The 23,026-nt window shown below is 40.0% G+C and overlaps 6 protein-coding genes and 1 non-coding gene across 10 annotated transcripts; 6 read left to right on the top strand and 1 right to left on the bottom strand.

The window, feature by feature from the left end:
* The first annotated feature begins 1,579 nt into the window (after positions 1-1,579).
* On the top strand, positions 1,580-4,313 carry LOC120458356. Its single transcript, XM_039645972.2, has 4 exons — positions 1,580-1,820; positions 3,304-3,684; positions 3,843-3,989; positions 4,053-4,313. Exons 1-4 carry the CDS (start codon positions 1,715-1,717, stop codon positions 4,205-4,207), a joined length of 789 nt encoding a protein of 262 aa, XP_039501906.1. The 5' UTR covers positions 1,580-1,714; the 3' UTR covers positions 4,208-4,313.
* Positions 4,314-5,180: 867 nt separating this feature from the next.
* LOC120458429 (circadian clock-controlled protein daywake) lies at positions 5,181-7,071 on the top strand. Of its 2 annotated transcripts, XM_039646071.1 has the most exons (5): positions 5,181-5,340; positions 5,394-5,768; positions 5,823-5,969; positions 6,449-6,625; positions 6,712-7,071. In XM_039646071.1, the coding sequence occupies exons 1-4, from the start codon at positions 5,262-5,264 to the stop codon at positions 6,598-6,600; spliced, it is 753 nt and encodes a 250-aa protein (XP_039502005.1). In that variant the 5' UTR covers positions 5,181-5,261; the 3' UTR covers positions 6,601-6,625; positions 6,712-7,071. The 2 variants fall into 2 exon arrangements, with proteins under 2 accessions (XP_039502005.1, XP_039502004.1); XM_039646070.1 differs by lacking the exon at positions 6,712-7,071 and having other exon boundaries at positions 6,449-6,710.
* A 504-nt stretch (positions 7,072-7,575) lies between these two features.
* On the top strand, positions 7,576-7,696 carry LOC120444171. The gene has a single exon (XR_005615637.1). It is a non-coding gene; the product is annotated as a U5 spliceosomal RNA (small nuclear RNA).
* A 1,319-nt stretch (positions 7,697-9,015) lies between these two features.
* LOC120458773 lies at positions 9,016-13,265 on the top strand. The gene is made up of 4 exons (XM_039646552.1): positions 9,016-9,642; positions 12,194-12,610; positions 12,675-12,824; positions 12,883-13,265. Exons 1-4 carry the CDS (start codon positions 9,426-9,428, stop codon positions 13,032-13,034), a joined length of 936 nt encoding a protein of 311 aa, XP_039502486.1. The 5' UTR covers positions 9,016-9,425; the 3' UTR covers positions 13,035-13,265.
* A 1,464-nt stretch (positions 13,266-14,729) lies between these two features.
* LOC120458414 (transmembrane protease serine 9) lies at positions 14,730-20,713 on the top strand. The gene is made up of 5 exons (XM_039646049.2): positions 14,730-15,588; positions 18,703-19,822; positions 19,879-20,014; positions 20,096-20,392; positions 20,452-20,713. Exons 1-5 carry the CDS (start codon positions 15,372-15,374, stop codon positions 20,605-20,607), a joined length of 1,926 nt encoding a protein of 641 aa, XP_039501983.1. The 5' UTR covers positions 14,730-15,371; the 3' UTR covers positions 20,608-20,713.
* LOC120458416 (N-alpha-acetyltransferase 20) lies at positions 20,519-23,012 on the bottom strand. 3 transcript variants are annotated; one of them, XM_039646052.1, is made up of 2 exons: positions 22,475-23,012; positions 20,519-20,588 (listed from the first exon to the last, which is right to left on the bottom strand). In XM_039646052.1, exons 1-2 carry the CDS (start codon positions 22,930-22,932, stop codon positions 20,567-20,569), a joined length of 480 nt encoding a protein of 159 aa, XP_039501986.1. In that variant the 5' UTR covers positions 22,933-23,012; the 3' UTR covers positions 20,519-20,566. The 3 variants fall into 3 exon arrangements, with proteins under 3 accessions (XP_039501986.1, XP_039501987.1, XP_039501985.1); XM_039646053.2 differs by lacking the exon at positions 20,519-20,588 and adding an exon at positions 22,211-22,395; XM_039646051.1 differs by lacking the exon at positions 20,519-20,588 and having other exon boundaries at positions 22,409-23,012.
* Positions 20,766-22,018, top strand: LOC120458415 (N-alpha-acetyltransferase 20). The gene is made up of 2 exons (XM_039646050.2): positions 20,766-20,908; positions 20,986-22,018. The coding sequence occupies exon 2, from the start codon at positions 21,008-21,010 to the stop codon at positions 21,620-21,622; it is 615 nt and encodes a 204-aa protein (XP_039501984.1). The 5' UTR covers positions 20,766-20,908; positions 20,986-21,007; the 3' UTR covers positions 21,623-22,018.
* Positions 23,013-23,026: the final 14 nt, after the last annotated feature.

Raw genomic sequence — 23,026 nt, 5'->3', positions numbered from 1 at the left:
CGCCCATCGATTGTCTGGTTCATTCAATTCGTGTTTGTTCCTCTTTGAATTCCATTATCTGCTGTGTTTTTCAATGTCGCCGCCTTTTGTAAAAGTCATACACATGGGTTTGGGCTACTCTTGTTCAATTCAATTTTCGCTCTATTCCAAAAGTGTTTTGCGGCCTCATTTGTCCAACTCCTTTGGTGCCCTGCTGTTGATAAGGTGTGTGTGGCACTGATCTTTTGTTCTCCAGTTGTTTCTTATTTTTTTTTAGATATGGGTTCCTGGAACTCGGAGTGCCATTTCTGGGCTTGCACTTTAATGTAGAAGATGACGATAAGATGACGTCTATTTGGGGTTGCAAAAGGGCACATTCTTGTAGACAGTCTACGTCTGCTGATAAGGTGCGTTTATCTCTTTTGTGCAGGTCACTTGATAGATCTTAAAACGCTCCTGGAGATTTTCTATTCGAACATTGGCCTGCCTTAAATAAGCTACTTATTTGATTGTCAATTAAGAACTGAGGTTTTTTTCTCTGACTCATTTCCAGCCATTTAAGCTTCGACGCACGTGACTAAGTATTTACTAATCAAGCACTACAAATATTGTTGTAAGGTGCAAAAATGAGAATTAGCATCATAGCTGTTAACACGGCCACGCTTGACATCTATTGTTTGATTTATACTTTCATTACTTAGTAAAGGCGAATGTGCGGGAAATAGGCAGTAAAAGGCTTTGGGTTTTCGTTTTTAAGGCATACCCAGTGTCTATTTTACTAGGCCACGAAATGTGAACTCAGTTAAATAAAATAGGGGTTTCACTTAACAAAGCGGTGATAGTATTTTAAAATGTTTAGGCTTGGAAGCAGAGAAAGAATGGTTTTCATAGCCTATAAGTTGATACAATAGAGAATAGTTTTCATTTTAGCATTCATTGCCCTATAAATTGATACAGTAATTTTTAAAAGAATTTAAAAGCTTCTTCATTTTTTGAAATTTAAGTTGTGTAATATCGCACGATATGGCAATAAGCTCAAGCCCGAGACAGCAAATTAAGTGGTACCTTTTAATTAGCCGCCTGGGACCAAGATCTCCACAACCATATCACCAATCACCAATCACCAAGTCGAGGAAGCATCCAAAGCGAGTCGGATCGCCTGGGACAGCTGCCGGTAGTTGGTAGGCGGTTATGTGATGGGTAAGTCGGGTCGCACTGGGGTCGCGATAAGTCAAATCGGATGGCTGGGTGGCTTCCACTTCACGACTTTACGGGGGAATTTAATAATGTCGTTTGTATTTCACTACTGTCTACTGTATACTGTATACTGTCTACTGTCGACTGTATACTGTCTATTGACTTTTGCATTTGCTTTGTTTTCTACAACTGCGACGGCGATTAGTTCCAAGCTATTTTTGCTATCCACCCACCGCCCACCGCCCACCGCCTACCGCTCCGCCCCAAAATCCCTATCATTTGCTAATGCCGAGCATCTGTGTTTGTGCCTGTTTTTTATTTTGCGTTTGCCTTTGCAATTTCGATTTGATTGGATTTGTTTTGTTTTCTTCCCATAAATAAAAGCTAGCCACCCATCGCAGCTCTCAGACGTTGATTCGCATTTGCATCGGTCAGGCAGGGCTATCTATCGGATGTTGAATAACTTCACCGAACGAAAACTCAATTGAACCATCATTTGATCCAACTTATCAAATTATATATTAAACAAACTATCCAAATGGGTCGTATCCTTGGCGCTGTTGCTCTAATTCTGATGGCGGGCTCATGCTTGCCAGCGGAAATAGAATTGCCGCCAGTTGAGTTCAAGCCGGTCCGAGAAATACGTGAGTGTCATTATACGTGAAAAATAAAACTGTACAATAAAATGAAGAAAAAGGAAAACCAAAAATGGCAAACAGTACATTTAAACAAAATACGTGTTAAAGTAAAGGAGAAAAAACATACATTAATTTTAGAATCATATTTTACAAACACAATATATTGAAATAGTAAAAAGTGACAAAGATTTGTTAAACAATTTTTAATTTAAATTTCAGAAATGTATTATAAAAATTATTATAAATTCGAATTCTTATAAATTCTAAATTTTAAAAATTACAAATTTTTAATTCGACACTTTAGTATCTCTTGCTATGCTGTCGTTAAATTTGCGATTATCAGCTAAATAGAAAATTCGAAACATACAAATTGACTTCGTGATAGCAATAATCATGTGAAGCACGCAACTTTGTGTGAATTTTATAACAAAGCAATTCAAGCATCCGACAGTCAAAGTTTGAACCCAGTGTTCCTTAAAACAATCGCATTGCACAACGCTAGATGATATATTGCATTGCCTTAAATATAAAAATCCTCTTCATTAGGCTAAATGATAATAATATCTTAACAGACCTTTTTAGGGATTTTTTATTGTTCATAAAGCCTGTTTCGTAAAACTCAATATAGAAATGGGATAGAAATTTGTATTCTCCCCATCGCAACAGAATAATAAACGGAATATTATATAGAAAAGACTTTGCTAAATACCATATACACTTAAAGAAATATAAATCATGCCAAAGTAACACGTGATGTGCAGAAATTGTCCTTGAAGTGAGCTTTAATTCTCAAGACATTTTTTTATGAATTCAACAAAATGATAAGTATCTAAATATAGTTCTTTGGCATACTGATTTTAGCGCAGACAGACCATGACAAACATAAAATGTAGATTGTCATGCTGATAGGTATTGTCTTCAAACAGTTTTGGCCAGAAATAAACTCATAGCCATTTGAATTACCTCAGGCCACAATTGCACATGTGATTTTTATACGATTTTTGCCGACCGCGTCACTTGCTGTTGTAGATTTAAATATAGCTTTTTTATGGGAGAAGTTAAAAATATACGACAAGTTCGCCGCTTAAGTCTTTTGTCCGGACCTGTAACTTCCGCCGGTAGAGCAGACTTCTCCCAAGGTAGACCAATAGGGAAATTGACGAGACGAACTTGAAACGCGAAAACAGACAGAACAAAACTCTTTAATTGTATGCAGGAATTTTCGCTCAACTCTCTGACAAAATCAAATCTAATCAACAATTTAATTGCGCATGACGTTGACAATTATGTGAGCGGCGAAACGTTTAAGCGAACTGAAAATTCTCGGCTAGGAAAATGTCACGTTCTGATCATAGGCACATCGATCGTACGCGATATGGCTAACGTGTTTTATGCTGAACTAAATATGTCAAGGTCCATGCTCACCAATTAAATTTTGTTTGTTTGCTTGGCATTCGGCATTCGGCATTTGGCACTTGGCACTCGGCAGCCGGGGATATTCCGACCTGTCGGGAGGGTGACATCAACATCAGCGAGTGCATCAAGCAGGGCCTCCAGCAGATAACGCCACGCATGAAGTACGGCATCAGCGAGCTGAACATCCCGCCCCTCGATCCCTTCGAGATGGGGAAGAGCTCCTACAGCTACACATCCGGCCTGCTCCAGGGACGGATCTCCATGAAGGACGTCGTGGTCCACGGCCTCAGCGAGGGCATCGTGGACAAGGTCAACTTCCGGCTGAAGGATGGTCGCGTGCGCATGGAGATCCTTTCGCATGTGCCCCAAATGTTCGTCGAGGGCTTCTACAAGGCGGACATCAAGCTCAACGACCTCAAGCTGAATCCAAAGGGCGCCTTCAACATTACCATGAGTAAGTAACTTAGAAGAACACATGTAACTGCACCAAACTGGTGACTTGTATACAATTATTAAGTCACATAAAGATTGGCTAGACACATTGTGTGTTCAATAAGTTATTTATATTATTTAATTATTATTTTCTTTTTGCTTGACCTGTTTCTTCCGCAGCTAATGTTGCGATGAGGGCGAGACCCATTGGCGAGCTCTACGAGCGTGATGGCCACACCTATCTGCGCCTAACTAAACTGGAGACTGAGCCCAAGGTGGGTGACCTGAAATTCTACGCCAATGGACTCGTTCCCGATCCGGTGCTGAGTAAGTAATAGTCAATCAGCTATGTTATTGTACTTACTAACTGCTTTGTTTTTTTTTATGCAGACGATGTCATCTTGGACTTTATCAATCAGTACTGGCGCCAGCTTTATGAGGCCATGCTTCCCGAGACTTTGGCCACCTGGCAGCCCCTGATCTTGAAGTCCACCAACGACTTCTTTGCTGCCCTACCGTTTGATATGCTTGTTACCAAGAATTGAGATACCTAACTTTAATATTGATTTACTATTTATATCCTGCGGATTCATCTGTTCTACTCAAGGTGTTAACATAGTTCGTACCGAAATAAAGATAAAGTTACCTAAACACTTTGCTACAGATACATTTTGCTAGTCTATAACTGACCAAATATTTCAATTTTCTAATCCTTTTTTTTGTTTTTTTGGAATGTGTAACGTTTTGATGCTCTCGTTTTTATACACATATTTTCTTGAGTTATGTAAAAGGTCCCACTCACTCTAAACAATAAATCATGCGTCCATTTACAAGTCATGATCGATTAAATAGGGCTTGAGTTGTATACTAAAAAAAGTGGTGTTATAATAGTAATAAATTGAAATGTTTTATTAGTTTATAGGTAGTTAGGAATCGATTAAATATTGCACCCAATGGATGGAAAACTATTGGATCGAATAATCGTAATGACTAAGTAATTAGTTATCGCCTATAGGAGCAATAACTCAAGACACTAATGGTTTTAATTGCATAACTTTTCACACGGCGTTCAGACGCAATAACTGAATTTAGCTTTAAGCTGCTCAGAATATAATAGATCTTATTTTACTTTCTGCGAAGTTTATAGCCCAACTAACTTCAAATATGACTAACTTAATGACGAAACTTCTTTAAGCTCAATTTGGCAGCCCTTCAATGTCACCAATAAATAGCCAAAATCGGCAGCCCATTATTAGTATACGTACTAGGTAATTAGTAAATAAATTTATGGCAAATCATCGTTGCCATTTACTGTAGTACCTTCAATATATTTTTCCATTTAATAATACGACATTATAAATCAGGCAGACCGAGCCGGTTTGGCATTCAGTCAAAGTCTAGCTGCTTGCCGGCTAATGTTTCTGATTTACAAGTAAAATGTACTAAGCTAGATTCTAACTTGCATTGTGTCGTAGTCTGCTGATTTGGAGAATAAAATAGCTCGACTTGCAGTCTGGGAGCTTCAGTTGTAGTTTATCGTTCTAGCAGTAGGTTGAAAGTCAGATTCGAGTCCCGAAAAGGATATAGTTTAGTGGTAGAATGTATTATATTATTGGATTGCTCAGCCTGCTGGCCTTGGGAGCGAGTGCCGCACCTACGGATAAAAACTACTTTGCTGGTAGGAAAATCATACATTATTTTGCGAATTTTATAAAACATTTCGCTTTGAAGATTTGCCAAAGTGCTCGACTGAGGAGAATCAACTGGGGGAGTGCGTCAAGCAGATATTTAACACACTGACTCCGCGCCTCAAAGACGGCAATCCAGAGCTGAGAATCGAGCCCTACGAACCTTTGAATCTCAACCGAACCAGCTTCCAATACTCCAGTGGCAATGTAAATGGCCGGATCACCATTCGCAATGCCAAGATCTACGGCTTCTCCGCCAATCGGGCCAAAGACGTGTCCGTCAAACTCAATGGCGACAAGGTGAAACTCCGTCTGGTCACCGAAATGCCCAAGTTGAACATTGTGGGCAGCTATAAGGCCGACATGCAAGTGAATCAGCTGCAGTTGAAGCCCAAGGGTGAATTCAACGTAACGCTCAGTAAGTAAATTAGTGTGTCTCTTTTTGGGTGATCACTTATCATTCCGGTTGCAGTGGATGTGGAGGCCACAACGTTGACCGATGGTGAGATCTACGAGAAGGATGGTCATCGGTACTTCCGAATGAAGAATATCGAAACGAAGCCAAAGATTCGGGATCTGGTCATCAAGGCAAACGGAATATTTGCAGATCCAGAACTGGGTAAGTTCAAAGTTTTTGTTTATCTAAAACCAAGGCTTGCTTTTTGAAGCAAGTATATACATTCGTATACACACGGGTCATTTTGAAATGCTAATTTTAAAGTATTTTAAAACATGTTCAATAGTACGGAAAAAATTGCGTTTTTGTTTCCCGATACTTACATAAATATTTAATTACTTTAAATACGTAAGCACTTTGCATTAGTTAAAAGTTTTACGTCAATACAAATATCAATTGATTCCGCAATAATACATCTAGCGCTTGTTTGACTTGAATATATATTTAAAGATTTACAAAGCAATAATGAAGTTTAAAAATGTACATCCCAAATCATTTTTGTTAGTTGCCACATTTTGTGATAATATTTAATCAAGTTAATAAATCTTTAACCCATTAAACTAAAGGCAAACAAGTTTAAACGTACTGTTTTCTGTGTACTCAACGCACTGTTTAAAGCTCGCGATTATGTTTCATTACAGATCAAATAGCGCTGAATGTGGCTAATCAGTATTGGCGCGATATCTACGGCATAATGCTGCCTGAGACCCGACAGTATTGGCAACCCCTTTTGTTGCGAATGTTCAACGAGGCATTCGAACTGGTTCCCATCGACCAGTTTCTCAAGGAGTAGCTCAATTAGCTGATGGACTAAGCTTGTGAGGATTGTTGTTTAATAGAAAATTAATTGTTCCATTAGGTGCTATTAAATGATATTTGTTTAAATTAAAAACATTTATTCTAGGCGCCAGTTTGGATTCCTCATTTTGAGCCACAATAATTAAGCCCGGTTTTAATGAATTTTTCATGCCCTAGTTGAGCGCAAGTGTAACACATTTTTAACGCTGTGTGACCCAATGATAATGGCGTTAATAGGTTAAGTGCGCACCCCGACCTTTGACCTTGGCTCCAACTGTCGAGTGGCAACTGAACTGCTGTGCAATTGAGCAAGACCCAAGCGCCACTGGCAACTATCTCCGAACTTGAATTAAGTGAATTAACTCCATCTGATTGCAAAAATCAGTTTATCATTTGTGGTCCTCCATTAGAGGAACTATCAGATGTTACTCTAATAAGTTGAATTATAAGTTGATACAGCCGTAAAGAAATGCGTGAAAAAATGGCTGTATCTGCCGCAGAGGGCGAGCGCGGAGGTAGTATTCACCCCGCTGCGAAAAGGTGGGGCGGGCATACTAACTTCATCTATCTTGGCCGATATTCTAACCATCTCCCAGGCTCATGGCATGATGTCCTGCCCTGGGGAGGTCGTCTCCCGCATTGCAAGAGAGGGCCTGAGAGAATCTTAGCCAAAAAGGCCGATAAGCTTGAAACGAAAACGAGCAGGGTATCCATGAGCAAACAGCCAGAACCGTTTGGGAATTATAAATGTGAAAGTAGAAAGTAATCATACTTTGTATTGCCTATTTTAAGGGTTTGGGGTTAATTTCCTAGAGGTAGTCCCGTTTCAGGTAGTCGCTTGAGATCAACTGAGGAAAATCCCTACCATAAACATACTTTAGGGGTTGTTTGGGTTTAACAAACAGCGTTATGATTCTCAACAAGTTCAAGCTCGTTCTGAATGGTAGGGTAGGTAATTCGCGGTGTAAAGTTACTCTGGTTTCTCTTCAATTGTCGAATAAATCTTTCGCCTTTTACTAAAGATTTCCGTGGAGAGGAACACTCTAATGAGTCTAAAATAATTTTTTGTAGTGCCCGGCGACTTCGGTTGCTGGGCCATATGGAATACATTATAAAAGTACAAAACTTGGTAGTATGGACTACCATACTAAGGTTACCAAAAAAGTGATGAAATTTTACTCGACTCAAGTTTGTATTGTAGACGGCGCTAAATGTGCCATAAAGCAGCTTATTATATTGCAGTCAATTATATATTCTTAATGTCTATGGTGACTGGATTGTTTCGTGATGTGCATTCAAAACAGAATCTAACTGAATAGAAAAAATAAACACGCGACTGTCGTCTGTCCAAAGACAGGCCCATCATATTAAGTGGGTGTTTTTATCTCTTAATTGTATACATTTGAAATAGAATTTTTGCAAAACTCGGAATATTGCTTCCGTAGCAAAGTTCATCATTGCAGAGTTCTGATTTCAGGCAACTTCTGGGAAGTCTCGCACTTGCACAGCTAAATTTTGAAATGTGTCACGTACTAGACTACCTTGAACATCGATTTGTACACCCACAAAGTCGCAGGTTCATGAATAATTTTATGTGGCATAAAGCTGCAAAGATTTACAACTGACCCACATTTTACATGAACACCTCGGAGGGCCTCACTGCGACTCAAACTTAATACGTGCCTTGCACTTTGACTGAAAACAGGGATTGGAGATTCGGGAATGGGAAAACGTCTTGTCAGTTTTCTCATTGTTGACTGTATTTGACAGATTTGTGGGAACAATCAGATGGATGCATTCAAATGGTATGGTAAGCTGTTCCTCTATAAAATATGCATGAATTGTAACTCTTGCGAAAAACATCGTTTATTAAAAACGTACATCATTTAGCAAATAAGAAGAATTAAAAGAAAAACAAACAATCAAAAAAAAAATGTATAAAATAATAAAGTTCTTTGGTTTAAAAATAGAGAGTACAATGAATAAACACAATATATAAATTTATAAAAATACTTTATCATCAAAAATAAAACATATGTATATACAAAATTTATCAATGTTTACAGACAAAAGTAAATACTGCTAAAAAAAGAGGTGTTAAAATAATTGTTGTCCAAAGGCAGTAAATAAACACATCGTAATTGTGGCTCTCAAACTGCGTTTTTGTGGTTCTTTTAAAAAAGCTTTTTTTGGCCGAGATAAGCTTTCGAGTTCGGCTTTTGGCTTCGGCCGAGACGGCCTAAAGCCTTCAAAACGACCGATTTTGTTGGGGCCTACAACCACATGTTGTTGCTGTTTGCTTTGGCTTCGGCAGCGGCTTGGAAAAACTTTTGAACGAGCACAAAATTCGGGCAGCTTGAAAACTATAAATAAACGTGCGATTTATGCAGCGCTCATTTCAAGATTTGCAAGCCACGGGCCGTCAACTCAAAAAATTCGTTAGTCCATTTTCTGCGGATAAGTTTGGCAATTAGCTGGCTGAGATTGTGTGCATTTCAGTGCCCGTGTGTGCAGCAATTGCAGCAACAATTGCAGTTAACCGAGAAAATCGAAAAGCCAACAAAAAGCAACTGTAAAAGCGCTCGTGAAGAAATAAAAGTGAAGCCGGTTTGCAAAAATTACGCAAAATAAAAAAACCAAAAACCAAAAAAAGGAAAAACGGAGACAAGAAAATTACCGTCTGTACCGTATTCGTGTGTTAAATCAAGTCACACGAAAAAAGTCAAATAGAAAGAGTCAGTCCAGTAATCAATTGAAACGAGTTTACATCGCCCCATTGTGCAGAGGAAATCGGAAAGCAACAGCCAGCCAGTCCCAAAAATGCAATTGCCTTGCATCTCGCTCACTATTTTGGCCGCCTTGGCACTCGGAAGTGGCTATGCGGCCACGCTGCCAACCTCCGCACCCAGTGTTTTCAGCTCCGATCCCAAGCCGAATTCAAATTCCAGCCCGGTCGAGGAGCTGGCGGCGGAGTCTTCGAGCTTTTCCAGCAGCGATGTGGCTTTGCCCTCCAGTTCAATCGATTTTTCCGATGCAGGTAAAGTTACTTATGCAAGCGTACAAAGGAACTTGATAGTCAAACAAAAAGTCACTCCCTTCCCACGCCCTCAAATATATAGACACGTATTTAATGCAGCTCAAGTCAACGAGTTCGTTGTCTAAGTCTTTCGTTTGCTAAATGCAATTTGTCGTCGTCGACTGCAGTGTGTTGTCCAAACAAAATATCATGGTTCATATTATCATCATGAAACCTTGCATATCGCATTTTTATGTGTACTCTGTTCGAGCTGAAAATTCTTACCGATCGGTCAAAAGTACTATATAGTATATATCTGTTTAGATATTGATTTTTTACGATATTTTGTCTTTTTATTCCATTTGCAAATGTATTGCCTTTATTTTAATATTTCTAAATATTTTACACTTGTGACTTATAGCTTAGAAATAGTCCATTCTTAAAAAAAAAAAAACATAGGCAAAAAATTATTTCTCAGTTAATTTTATAAACTTCAAAGTTAGGCAACTAGACAAGAAATACATTGCTAAGAAATTTCGATTAAAATGTGTTTACAATATTTAAATACCTAAAAGTAAAAAACTTTGTTTGCAAAAGAGTTCTTAAATTTTTCTGTAATAGCTAACTTCCTGTTTTCAAAAGTTTCTTCATTTGCTGTCTTTACTTCGCCGACAATATGATTTCTTATTTTAAATTCAGTAGAGGCCGTGTCCGGTGTGCCTTCCATGCCAATCTGTGGCGATTACTCATTGTAAAAAGTTTACCTTCTTGAAATGTTTACCTGTATTGCGCATACACTCGACACCATGTTATAGGCCTGTGACCTTCAAAATTAGGAAAAGTACTGCCATCGTAAAAGATGCTTTAAGGGGATTTGCAAATAGCAAAGTCCAGGCTATGGAAATGAAATTGCAATAGAAATTAGCAAGTGTATTTGCAGTAAAATCTTTTTATTTATTTCGCATTTTAACGCTTTTGAAATGGCGAGTGGAATATGTAAAATAAAGCAACAAGCAAGTCATCGCCTGTGTCACTTGAACTTGACACACTTACACATGATTTTTGTGGTAAAAGTTACCAAGCTGAGGAGCAAATCATTGGGTAAATAGAAATTGTGACGCAAGCTGGTCCGAGTTATAAATGCAGAATAAACACGAGATAATGCAGGCTATGAAATATTGCCAATTACATTAATTTAATCAAGCACGAGGTGTTGGCTACAGTATGCATGTGAGTGTGTATGTGTTGTTTGCGCTCTTGCGAAAAGAGTTCAGCGTCAACAAAAGCAAAAACGAGGCTTAAATCCGATCCGAAACCGGCTGCCGTCTCTACCAAGACTGTCATATACTACCGCCGAGCTGACATAAAGCGAAAAGCTGAAAAACTGACCTACATCAATGCGTAAGCGGCGCTGCTGGGCTTGTGCCAAACTGAAAGCTGTAATTGTAACTTGTCTCTAATTACGCAAAGAAACCCGTCAGCAGCAGGTACTAAAAACACGTCGAGCACAAATTTATTGACATTTGCCTGAGCAAACAAAGGACTTGGGCAACAAACTTGAGTTCGACCCAACCCTTTTCTGGCACCTCTTATTTTCGACATTTCGGGTTCGGATTTGCTTTATGCCATAACAGCTCAGCTCACCTTTGACATTGAACTTGTCAGGCGAAACAGGGGAAAACATGTTTAAGACAAAACAGTGGGAAATTTAAGAGCACTCAAGCCAAATGACTTAATTGGGCTGTTCACGTGCGTAATTTAACTTTAAATTAACCAAAATTTGTCTCCTTCTTCAAATTCTTAATTACACGTCTTAAATTTGTGTTCATATATTTTAAATTTGGACTTGCCTTGCCAAGAAACATTAAAATAATTGCTTTCCGCTTGTCGTTAGAAGGAGAAGATAAAAACAATTAGTGGCGTGACTTAATATCGTTGCAAGTAAAATTTAATTTTAACAACTCGTTGTTAAACTTCCTTAGCTTCATTAAGAAAAGGCATTTAAGGTTAAGCGTAGCTCAAATGTAAATTTGGATTATAGTTATTTTATATTTTTTCTTATAATACGCTTACACTAAGAACATGCGCATGCATTAAATATTTATTTATTAAATTAAATATTAAATGGAGAAATCTTGAACTCAAGTTTCTAATATTAATTGGTAATGCATTACCAATGCTTAGCTTCCTTTAGTTGCTTACCGCGTTAGTTGAACAAATAATATTGGGTATGAAGCATATTTCCGAATTGCAATACAAAAAAGTTCATAGCTGATTTTTTTAAAATTTATTTTTTTAAAAACCTTAAAAAATATTATCTTATCACAGAGGCCAGAGTCACCATGACACAAACCCCATTCACATATGACAGAAGACACGTGGCGACAGGGACACGTGAACTTCGTCATGCCTGGTTGACTGGCACTAAAAGCGAAAAATTTAATAAATATAATAGTTATGATCCCCCCTGTGATCAGATATACTTTTGCTATGGCTCGATGGACTTTACGACCTAAGCTAACCATGACTTAACCGACTTGTGAACTAATCTCGCATCACTTTCGCCTTCCAGTTGCACCAGCGGTGACCACTCTGTCCAGTGGCTCGAATGAGGTGACACCCTGTAGCTTGAGCTCTTCGGATCTGAACGAATGCATACGAGGCTTGATCCAGTCATTTGCTCCCAGGCTGAGATATCAGGGCGTGCCGGAGTTTAATATGGACTCGATTGATCCGTATTTCTACAAGAGGGGCATCTTTCGGTACACCAACGATGGCATCCAGGGCGGACTCCTGATCAAGAACATGGAGATCTATGGCATCAGCCAGTTGCAGGTAAACAGTGTTGGAGCCAATTTCACCGAGAACGGCTTCATAATTAAGTTGGGCGTTGAACTGCCGCAACTGAAGGCCGGTGGACACTTCAAGGCGGACGTGAAGTTCGGAGGACTGCGTCTGGTGCCCAAGGGGCCCTTCAACATCACCATAGGTAAGTGCCGGTTCGAAAAGTAAGTTCGGCGGAGCATGTGCCTGATACTTTCACATTCCCCCAGACAACATCAAGGCCACCATTCTGACCGATGGCCACATTGAACAGCTGCCCAGTGGTCAGCAGCGTCTCAGCTTACATCGCCTGAATGCCAATGTCAATATCGGCGATGCCAAGGTGGTGGCCAATGGCATCTTCTCCGATCGCAACCTCAGTAAGCCCTATAATTTCTTTTAATATTAATTAAGCTGATAGATTTTGTAACCTCCCAGATGCCATGATTCTCAATCTGGTCAACGAGAATCTGCCGGAGATCACTCGCGTCGGAATTCCCGCCACCCGCGAACAATGGGCTCCCATTCTGATTGCCCACATCAATGAGTTCTTTGCCAAGGTACCCATCGAAAAATTCCTGGTTCAATGATGCACTAAACGCGTCCACAAGGAACACTTAGCTCCTAGTTAGTTTAAGCCTAATGTTAACGACTACAAATTTAGCTTAAGCGCTGTTTCCAAATAATTTTCTATGCACAAACGATTTGGCAATCATTTGGAATGATTTTAAACATAACCAATTTGTATTTATTTATGTCATCCATTCTGAACAAAGATAGAAGTTATGTGAAAATTTTAAAATAAATGCTCTTTACAAGGAGGTGTATTTTTTACTTATTTTTTATTCCGAAATTTAGGTGTTTTTATAATTAATAAGTTTTACAGAGCTTTTGCAAGTTATTTTTACCAGGCTTATGTCATCGATCCTGAAAGTATGCTCTTTCCGAATAATCGCTTGACTTACAAATTTTTTACTTACACTTGACAGGTAAATTAAATGTACCTTACCTGCAAATCTATTCATGAAGTAAGTTGTATTTGACATGTGTTTTTTAAAACTACGTTTTAATTTTGACTACCAACTGACGTTATTTGATATAAATATTTGTTCTACAACATTTTTTTATTTTCTTTGCTTTATTGAAATACAAGGAAGTAAAGAAAAACCTTTTAAATTTATAGCTTTATATAAAAAAAAATATAAATAAGCTAATTAATAAAGTATGAACAGCTCCAATTCTAAAGAGGTTCATTGAACATTGAGTGCCCGATGTTCCCTTGTCAGAACATCCAATTGTATATGACTGAAGATGCTGAGAAATGCACACTCGATCGATACCAATCCAACTGGAGAGCCTTTCATGAATAATATTCAACACTCCCACTTGTCGATCAATCAGAGGTGCGCGAATGTGCCTCAAGGCTTCCAATTACCAACAATTAGTTGGCAAAATATTGAAACACAATTATCCCGCAAAGGTCCAGGCCGTGACACTTAACTTTCCATCGATCAATATATGGAACTGGGGTCGAGTGCTTTTTTATTGAAATGATCTGGCGGATTCTTAGGAAACAATTGACTTAATTTTTATGATGCGTCTAACATCTAAGGCGCCGCCCGATCTCGGTGTTAATAATACGATTGAAACAAAACACTGATCAATGTTGGTTATTTTTAAATCCTGAGACAAGAGGTGTCCTCCATGCAATCGCTAAAATGCTCGCTAAACGTCGTAAACTTTGCTATGTTATATACTAAAAACACTTACATCAGTCGATGAATTCAAACGGGTCTTCTTCTACTCACCTGGTGGAAAATAAAGATCCCGATGCATTTTGCACCTTGGAATTTAAATGGAAACTTAATCCAGTCATGCAGTGAGAGATTGAAATGGTATGTTAGCTGAATTGTTATGGAAAATTAGTTTGCAATTATAGAATATGCTGTTAATAAATATGAAAATAATAAAAAGAAAAATAATAATAATTACTATGTTGGTAATCAAAAGAAACATCAATGATAAAATCGCCATAATATTTTATTGTTATTATTCCTATATTATGGAAACAATTGCTGAAAAAAAATGTAAAATAATTTACAGAAAACCAAGTTAGTTAGAGTAAAGACTAATTTTTGTACTTTTTGTACTGTTAAATTTTTTTTCATGCATATTAATGGCCAACTGAGCCAGAACGAGAAGATGCAACCGCATCTGGATTTTTCTTTTAATAGTATGCAGTCGCGCAACTTCCCGGCGGCTGTTCAGTCTGATTTGGTGCGTGTTCCGGATCGGATTCGGGATCGGTATCGGGATCGGGATCGGAACCGGGTTAGAAGACAGACTGCCTGGTGGGCAATGGAAATGGAGGCGTTGCTGGAACTAGTTTACTCGTAGTCGCAGTTTAGTGACCAGCGTCGCGTGTGCATTAGAAGGCGGCCCAATAAGTCGGCCAAAAGTGATCCGGCGAAAGAAACGCGTTCATAATTGACATTTCTGCTGCTCCGGCCACAACATTTCTGCCGACGTCGCTGCCTTCGTCGTCGTTTTGGCAACGGAGCTGTTAACCAATCGCCAGAACCTCTGTTGGCTCAGAAGCAATCGGACCTTCGAGCCAAAAAGACGGTCCTGTCCGTCTAACGCACGAGTACTTGAAGTCAAGAATCGAGTACCGAGTATCGACTACCGCGATCCAGAGCAAGTCCGAGTCCAAGTCCGAGAATTTCGTCTTCGGGATCGTAGTCGTGGTCAGGTGAATGCCATCGGGGCAACGTGCCTGGCATTCCAGAAGAGATATATATTCTGAGTCGCGATTCGTGTTGGCGGTTCTTAATACAATATAGCAGTCAATTTATATATGGTCTGCTCCGTTCAAAACGAAAACAAATTGGGAAGATATAACCGCAGCGAAAGCAACAAATATCAAAATGTTTGCATTTTTGCCAGTTTTATTACTTTGTGTGCATTTGCTGCATTTTAAAATCATCTCTGGAGCAGATCTCCCATCCGTTTCGGGAGGGGCACTAGTTCCAGCTCCTGTGTGGCCAAATGGTGAAATAAACCCGGCGCCCGAGGCAGGATTCTTTAAAGCCAATGCCAATGCCAATGCCACAGCTGAGGAAAATCTTGGAGGAACGGTGGTGGGTAAGTGACATGACTGGATTCAAGGAATGAGAACAAGAAGCACAAGTCGGTTGAAATGTAATCGAATGACTTAAGGCACAAACTTAGCAAATTATTGTATAACTATTTATACATTTATTTGTATAAACATTAAAATTAATTTAAATTTTAATTCTTTGAAAAAAGGTATAAGCACAGGGTTTAAGAAAACTGATGTCCCTACAAAAATGTATCCCTACATTTGCTTTTAAAAATGTTGAAAAATTCGAACTATGCAATTTCTATAAACTGTCCAATTTTTCTTCTCAATTTTCTGAGTGAAGCGGATATTTTTTAGGGAACATTTTAAGGAACAGTATTCCCTAATTTTTTGTAGCAAATTTCGTTTAATTGTCTAGAAATTAATATTGGAATAGAATATATAGTTTCAGTCACTCTTCGAAATACGTCACTATTATAAAATGAGGTTCAACGACACCGAAATAACACTTTTCTGATTCGACAGTAGAATTTATGCACGGCACGCACCAAGCATTACTTGTATGACCTTCAGAAATCTATAAATCGCATGGAGGATAAATCGTTTGAGTGGAAAATGCGACATTTGGCTCTACGAGTGAGTGTACTCAACATTGTTTACCTTATACCCACATAGATGGCTTGTCACTAGGCACTGCCCTTCAGGCCAGTTATAGAGAACTTTCTATTGCAAAAACAACTGGAACTCATGTAGGAGTGAATTTTGAGATCAACTTCGTCGCTTGTCGATCGTGTTCCGTCGCCTGTCAATGTCCCCGCCAATCTGTTCTCTTTTATTTACGGCCAACAATTAGACAATTAGACAGCACTTTTGATGGAGAGGCGTGATCTGTGGTGATGTCTTTTCGGGGCGACGACATAAGCCTATTAATGCGGGATGCCCCGCAGATTGGGCCATAAACGAATGCCATATAAAAGGCCATAAGCCGACACCTTTCTCGGATTCAACAAGCCATATTCATTAAAAATTAATTTTATTTGCATTTCGTTCACATTGCTCGATTGGAATCGCGATAAATATTCTTTATATGACGGTTGTTCATATAAAATTTACAAGCCACCATAAAGTAGAACTCCACCTCGACTTCTCTGGCATCCTGCGTCGATATTCAGGTTTTCAGTAGCACATGAGCTGTAACGGTCTTGCAGACCTTGAACTTGTAACTTGTCCCTGATTCTTAGTTAACGCTTTGCAAGTATTTTGCATCAAGTGTTAACGATGTGCACAGAAAACCTGTTGAACCTCGGTTTGGGTGTGTTTCGAGGATTATTCAAGTTATAAGAACTTTAAAGATGCAGTCATATGTTACTTATGTAGCTAGGTTAAAGTAATAATAAATTACTGTTACTCAAAACAACAGTTAGCTTATTGTTTTCCTAAATAAATGTAACATGGATTTTTTCGGCAACATTTATATATATTTAATCAAAATATTTCATTATTTCTTTTCTTTTTTTTTTAAGTATGAACAGTCTTAAATTTTTATTCCCTGATAAGTGTGTCGAATTCAAAGCAGGATCTCCGATCAATCAAAGAGAATATGTTGCCCCTGACAGCTTGTCATAACAATTTAAAAAGAATCAAAGTAATGTCGAGTAAGCTATAAAGAAAAAACACAAATTTTCAAACGATATTTGGGGCAAATGAGTAATATTTCGGTGACTTTCTTTGGGGATCCACACAAACATAGGATTCATTTAACAATTCCTCTCAAGTGAGTCACGATTGGCTTAGCACTTTTGGCTGGTGGTAGGATTTATATTGTTAAATGAAACCATTTTTCAGAAAACCAAAAAGTTATGCATATTCATTACCGATGCGTATCACGACCTGAACGTATTCTTCATTACGACTTGTGTCAGTAAAGCAAAAGCCACGTGCAGATTTCTTAGACTTTCCTGTGACAAATTGCTTTTATGCTCGATTTAGAATCAATAAAACTTACACCCCAACGCAAGCATTAAGGTTTTTTAAAGCCTGTCAACAAGATCGTTTTAATTAATTGCCACAAAAGCAAACAGATCGTTAGGAATAAAGTTAGGAATAAAGATAAGCTGAGCATACCACTTATTTAGTCAAATTTTATGCGCTGCCGAGCCATTCAAACTATATTTGTGGGCCAGAAGCTGACCAAAACATGCATAATAAATTAAAAATATGGCAAATTCATGCTAAATAGCAACAACAATCTTTCTACGATAAAATCAGAGAATAGCCGGCGACCTGAACAAAGGCCTAGACCAATTTTAAGAAGCCGCCAACGAACATGACAAATATATGACAATTGACAGTAGAAAGTTGCCGCAGTGGGGGGCAAGTTCAGCATCTGTGAAATGGCACAGCAATTGTCATTCCGTGTGGAAAGAGCTTAAGTTTATTGTCAATATTCTGGCCAGCGAAATATGTCAAAATATTGAGTAATCGCTCTCGACTGGCGGAGAAGCGTGGTGGACCCAAAACTCGAAACGTGAACGAATGTTAAGCAAATATTGGCTTGGTCTTTTCTCCACTCATATCTGTTTTTTGTTATTTGGGTGCTTTGTCAATAGCGCGACAGATTGGCCAAAAAATGGGTTGTAAAGTACCATAGTTTTGGTTAGACAATTGCGTATGTAGCTCAAATCTTTTCAGGGTTCAACAAACTCTGATCTCGAGTGCCCCTCGAAAAAACGATCAGCAGTTCGCCAAGTGCCACATATATTTTCCAAATATAGAATGATTACTTCATTTATGTTACACCCGAAACTTAACATTTATATAGGTTAAGCACAATCTTCTTATTTATAAATTATTTTTGTAGTAAATTAATTTAAAATACAGTTAGTTAAAATTTAATATATTATATTACATCTTTTAAGGCTAACCATTTATATAGTGTTCACAACCTAAACTGGAAATTTTTTGTTGATATGTTTAGTGTCTCTGTACTAATTACGTTTTTGTAATTTGTTATAAGATACGATAAGCTTTAACTACCACAAATGGAATATGTTATTAGTATATGTATGTATATAAAATACTTAGAGAACTCTCGGTTTTTAAGTTTTTAGAATATTTTATTATATTTTAATTCTGAACCCTCTTTTTTCCTGCAGATGCCTCATCACCTAATTTAAATCGCCAGCGACGTCAGTTCTTCTTCGATCCGAGCATTTTGCTATGGCAAGGAGCTCTCGGAGCACAGGGCGTTTCCGGTGGCTGGGGTCCTGGCGAAGGATCCAAGTGCTTGACATCCCGTGGCCAACCAGGTGTGTGTGTCCGCATCGATGGGTGTCGACAGTACTACAGGCTGGCCCGCCAATTATCCATCTTCACCCTGCGGCAGTGGCCACAGGCGAATGGACTTGGGCTGAACGGCAATATGTGCAACTTCTTCGATCTGCTGGGCAGAGTTAACAATGGCATTTGCTGCACCAATATTGATGCCAACAGTTTTGGGGTGTTTCCACTGCCTGGAACGACGACCACGACTACGGAGAAGCCTTCAGTGGTGGCTGACGAGGAGGATAGGGAACATCTGATTCCCGAGGGAGAAGTGGAGGGTGAATATCCTGCGGATGCTCCTCGACCTGAGGAGCCCATCGACAATGGGAACAGTGTGGAGGATATGCCGGATTTCCAGGACGTTAACACAATTGAGGCTAATCCCCCAGAAACAGATCAAAAACCAGAAGCAGAACCGCCAGTGGAACCGGTGGAACAGCCTGTTCCCACCCAGCCACCGTCTACCATTAGTCCCTACCAGTGGCCCTTTGGCTCCTTTGCGGGCGGCCAGTGGCCACCAGCGCTGCCAACCCACCCACCCACAACTGGGGGTTGGCCACCACCGCTGCCCACCCATCCGCCAAACCACCATTATCCTACGCATCCCACCACAGGCGGCGTTCCAAGCACCAAGCGCACCACTCCAAGACCCACAAGCCCCACCAGACCGACAACCACCAGGCGCCCCATTTATCCTGGTTATCCCACGCCAGTTACCACCACGACAACTACGAGGCGTCCTGTGAGTGGAACTAGTCCGGAGGGACTGCCGCTGCAGTGCGGCAATAAGAATCCAGTGACGCCCGACCAGGAGCGGATTGTTGGCGGCATCAATGCCGGTCCACACGAATTTCCCTGGATAGCTGTGCTCTTCAAGTCGGGAAAGCAGTTCTGCGGCGGCAGTCTGATTACCAATAGCCACATCCTCACCGCAGCTCACTGTGTGGCACGGTGAGAAAAAAGTCCGATTCCTTTAAAAATATCTTATAAACTTGCGGTGGTTTCAGCATGACCTCGTGGGATGTGGCGGCCTTGACAGCCAATCTGGGTGACTACAACATCGGCACGGACTTTGAGGTGCAGCATGTGTCCCGCAGGATCAAGCGTCTTGTGCGCCACAAGGGTTTTGAATTCAGCACCTTGGTAAGTAAATCTAATCTACCTTTTGGGTTTAGTAATATTATAAATTGTATTCAAATCACAAACGGTTTAACTCTTTCCCAGCACAACGACGTGGCCGTACTGACGTTGAGTGAACCGGTGCCCTTCACCAGGGAGATCCAACCGATCTGTCTGCCCACCTCGCCCTCGCAGCAATCCCGATCGTACAGTGGCCAAGTGGCCACCGTGGCCGGCTGGGGAAGTCTGCGGGAGAATGGTCCTCAGCCCTCCATCCTGCAGAAGGTGGACATTCCCATCTGGACCAATGCCGAGTGTGCCAGGAAGTACGGACGTGCCGCACCTGGTGGAATCATTGAGTCGATGATATGCGCTGGTCAGGCAGCCAAGGATTCCTGCAGTGTAAGTGAACACATATATCCAATTAGTCAGCAGGATTCTCCGACTGATTATATCCACAGGGCGACTCTGGCGGACCCATGGTCATCAATGATGGTGGACGATACACCCAGGTGGGCATCGTGTCCTGGGGCATTGGCTGCGGCAAGGGTCAATATCCTGGCGTCTACACTCGTGTCACTTCGCTGCTGCCCTGGATCTACAAGAACATTAAATAAATATAGGATTCCGATTAGTCTAAGACGTGATATGCTGCAATATATTAAGAGCGACCGATTTAATAAAATGTCAACATTTTTGTAGACCTAGACTTTTGAAATGCCCAAAAGTATGCCGGGTTTTTGTGTCAAGTTGTCTTCTTTTCGAGAGCAATACGAAATAGTTAAAAGCTCGTAAGTTGATCGGCAATTTCAAGATCTTACGCACACTTTTCAAGTATATTTTCCAGAATCCCCAAGATACGTATGAGCTTAAATTGCATAGGACAAATGTATTGGTAGTCTCTAGAACGATATTTAGGTAAATAAATTGCTACCGAGAGATGCACCTTTGGATGCCAATAAAAAACATTAACAAAGTAATATTGATCAAAAAAGGAACATTAAATCTCTGCGAATCATGACTGCTTCGCGGCTTTTTGTTCTCGAAGATATGTTCAAGTTTAACCACATTGTGATGGACCCCTTGGTGGAAGTGTACTCCTTGCCGTTCCTAATTCCCAAGATTCTGGAGTCGCCCGAACTGGTTATTGCGGCCGATGCTCCTGGCGACCGTCTCATCGGCTTCATCCTGGGAACACGCGTCGAGGATGCGACTGAATTTCTAAGAGACGGACAGCATATGAGCTGGAGTCATGGACACATCTCTGCTCTGGCTGTGGCCCATGATTATCGAAAACAGGGCTTGGCCACTCGGCTCTTAGCAACTGTTAAGGATTTGATGGATCGTCAGAGGGGATTTTATGTAGATCTATTTGTGCGGGAGAAGAATACAAATGCCATTGGGCTCTACGAGTCCCTGGGCTATGTGAAATATCGCTGGATGCCGCAGTTTTATGCCGACGATCATGGATATGAAATGCGACTGCCTCTGTCCCGCGATGTGGATAGGAAGTCTCTAGAGGGAATTATGATTACCAAACTCTTCAGCTTCGGCAGTAAGCTGTACTATCTGCTGATGCTGTACATATTCGGAATTGCCAGTATAATTATTGGTGGCAAAATGGTGGAGTAGGCAATGGTAGCTGCACAAAACTATTAAACTGTATCAAAATATATACATTAAACCATTTAGGAAACATCCAGAAAAAGTTCATTGCACTCGCCCGCCATCATTCAACTAAAAGTTTGCCCAAACGCTGAAAGTAAAAAATGAAGACCAGAGAATGTATGTCAGAAAGCATATGGAAACAAGATTTGTTTATATGACAACATTGAACCAGAATTTTCAAATGCTGTGCGTTTCAAGTTGCGCAAAATGGCAAATTGTGAAAATCATTGCGCGTGTTTCAGACACATGCCCCAGCCAGACTACACTTTATATTTAAATATATACATTTTCTAATTTGTTTGCTTTTGAGAAATGTAGCTAATAAAAAAGACAACAACGAAAGCCTTGACCATCTCGAAACGGAAATTTGCAATTGAATTTGGTTGGCAAACGACACGAACATCAATGCGTTTGGGTTAAAGAACATACATATATATGTATGTACATATATGCATTGCCAGCATTAGAGTGGACCTTATCTAAAAGTGAGGATTGAAGTTTTTTATTAGATTGATTTAACGAGATTCTATAGATAAAGTTGTCCCATCTCGTAGTAGCAACGTAACATGGCGTATGAGTGATGACCCAAAGAGTACTTCTATGTACTTTATGACTGATGTCCACCCAACAACATTTTTATCTATTTCGACCTATAGTTCGCCTTTGTGCGTCAACGGAAATTGATCTTCCTTTCAAAAAATTCACCTCAATGGACGTTCTTTAATTAGCTATGTAATCTAAAAAAAAACTTTTAATTTATTCTGAAGGCACCCCGATTGTACTGCTTATTGAACCTCCAAAGGGCGGGGAACGTACTTTCTCAATTCGTAGGCACTTTCCGGCTGCGGGTCATCCGGATAATAGTCCGCGAATGTTTGCCGATGAGCGTAGCCCATGGAGGTATACAATTGATAGGCAGCCTGATTGCTGATTCGCATAAAGAGGTTTACGTAGGAAGCTCCTTTGAGGTCTGAGACCATAAAGAAATAATCCATGAGAGCTGTGGCCAGTCCAAGACGTCGATACTCGGATGACACAGTCAGTGCTGCCACATGACCATAGGGTTCTTGGGTTTTCTTGAGCTGATACTGGCCGAATATATAGCCCATGGGTCTGCCATCAGGACCTGGAGCTTCGGCCACCTGGGAAAGTCCTGGAAACTGCGAGAGGTGCTTCACAAAGAAGGTCAGGCTGTAGACCTCGGTGAGAGCATCGAAAACCAAGGAATTAATTTTGAACAAATCATCGAATCGCATTTCCCGAAAGCTAGTCATCACGTACAACAAATTTGATCATACCCATTATGTAGTTTTACTTTTTTTTGGATAACTCATAGATTGACAAACTAGTGGCCTGCTTCATCTCTTT

This window comes from Drosophila santomea, chromosome 2L (genome assembly GCF_016746245.2).
Source record: "Drosophila santomea strain STO CAGO 1482 chromosome 2L, Prin_Dsan_1.1, whole genome shotgun sequence".
In the NCBI taxonomy this organism is placed as follows: domain Eukaryota; kingdom Metazoa; phylum Arthropoda; class Insecta; order Diptera; family Drosophilidae; genus Drosophila; species Drosophila santomea.
This window is presented reverse-complemented; position numbering and strand designations above follow the sequence as displayed.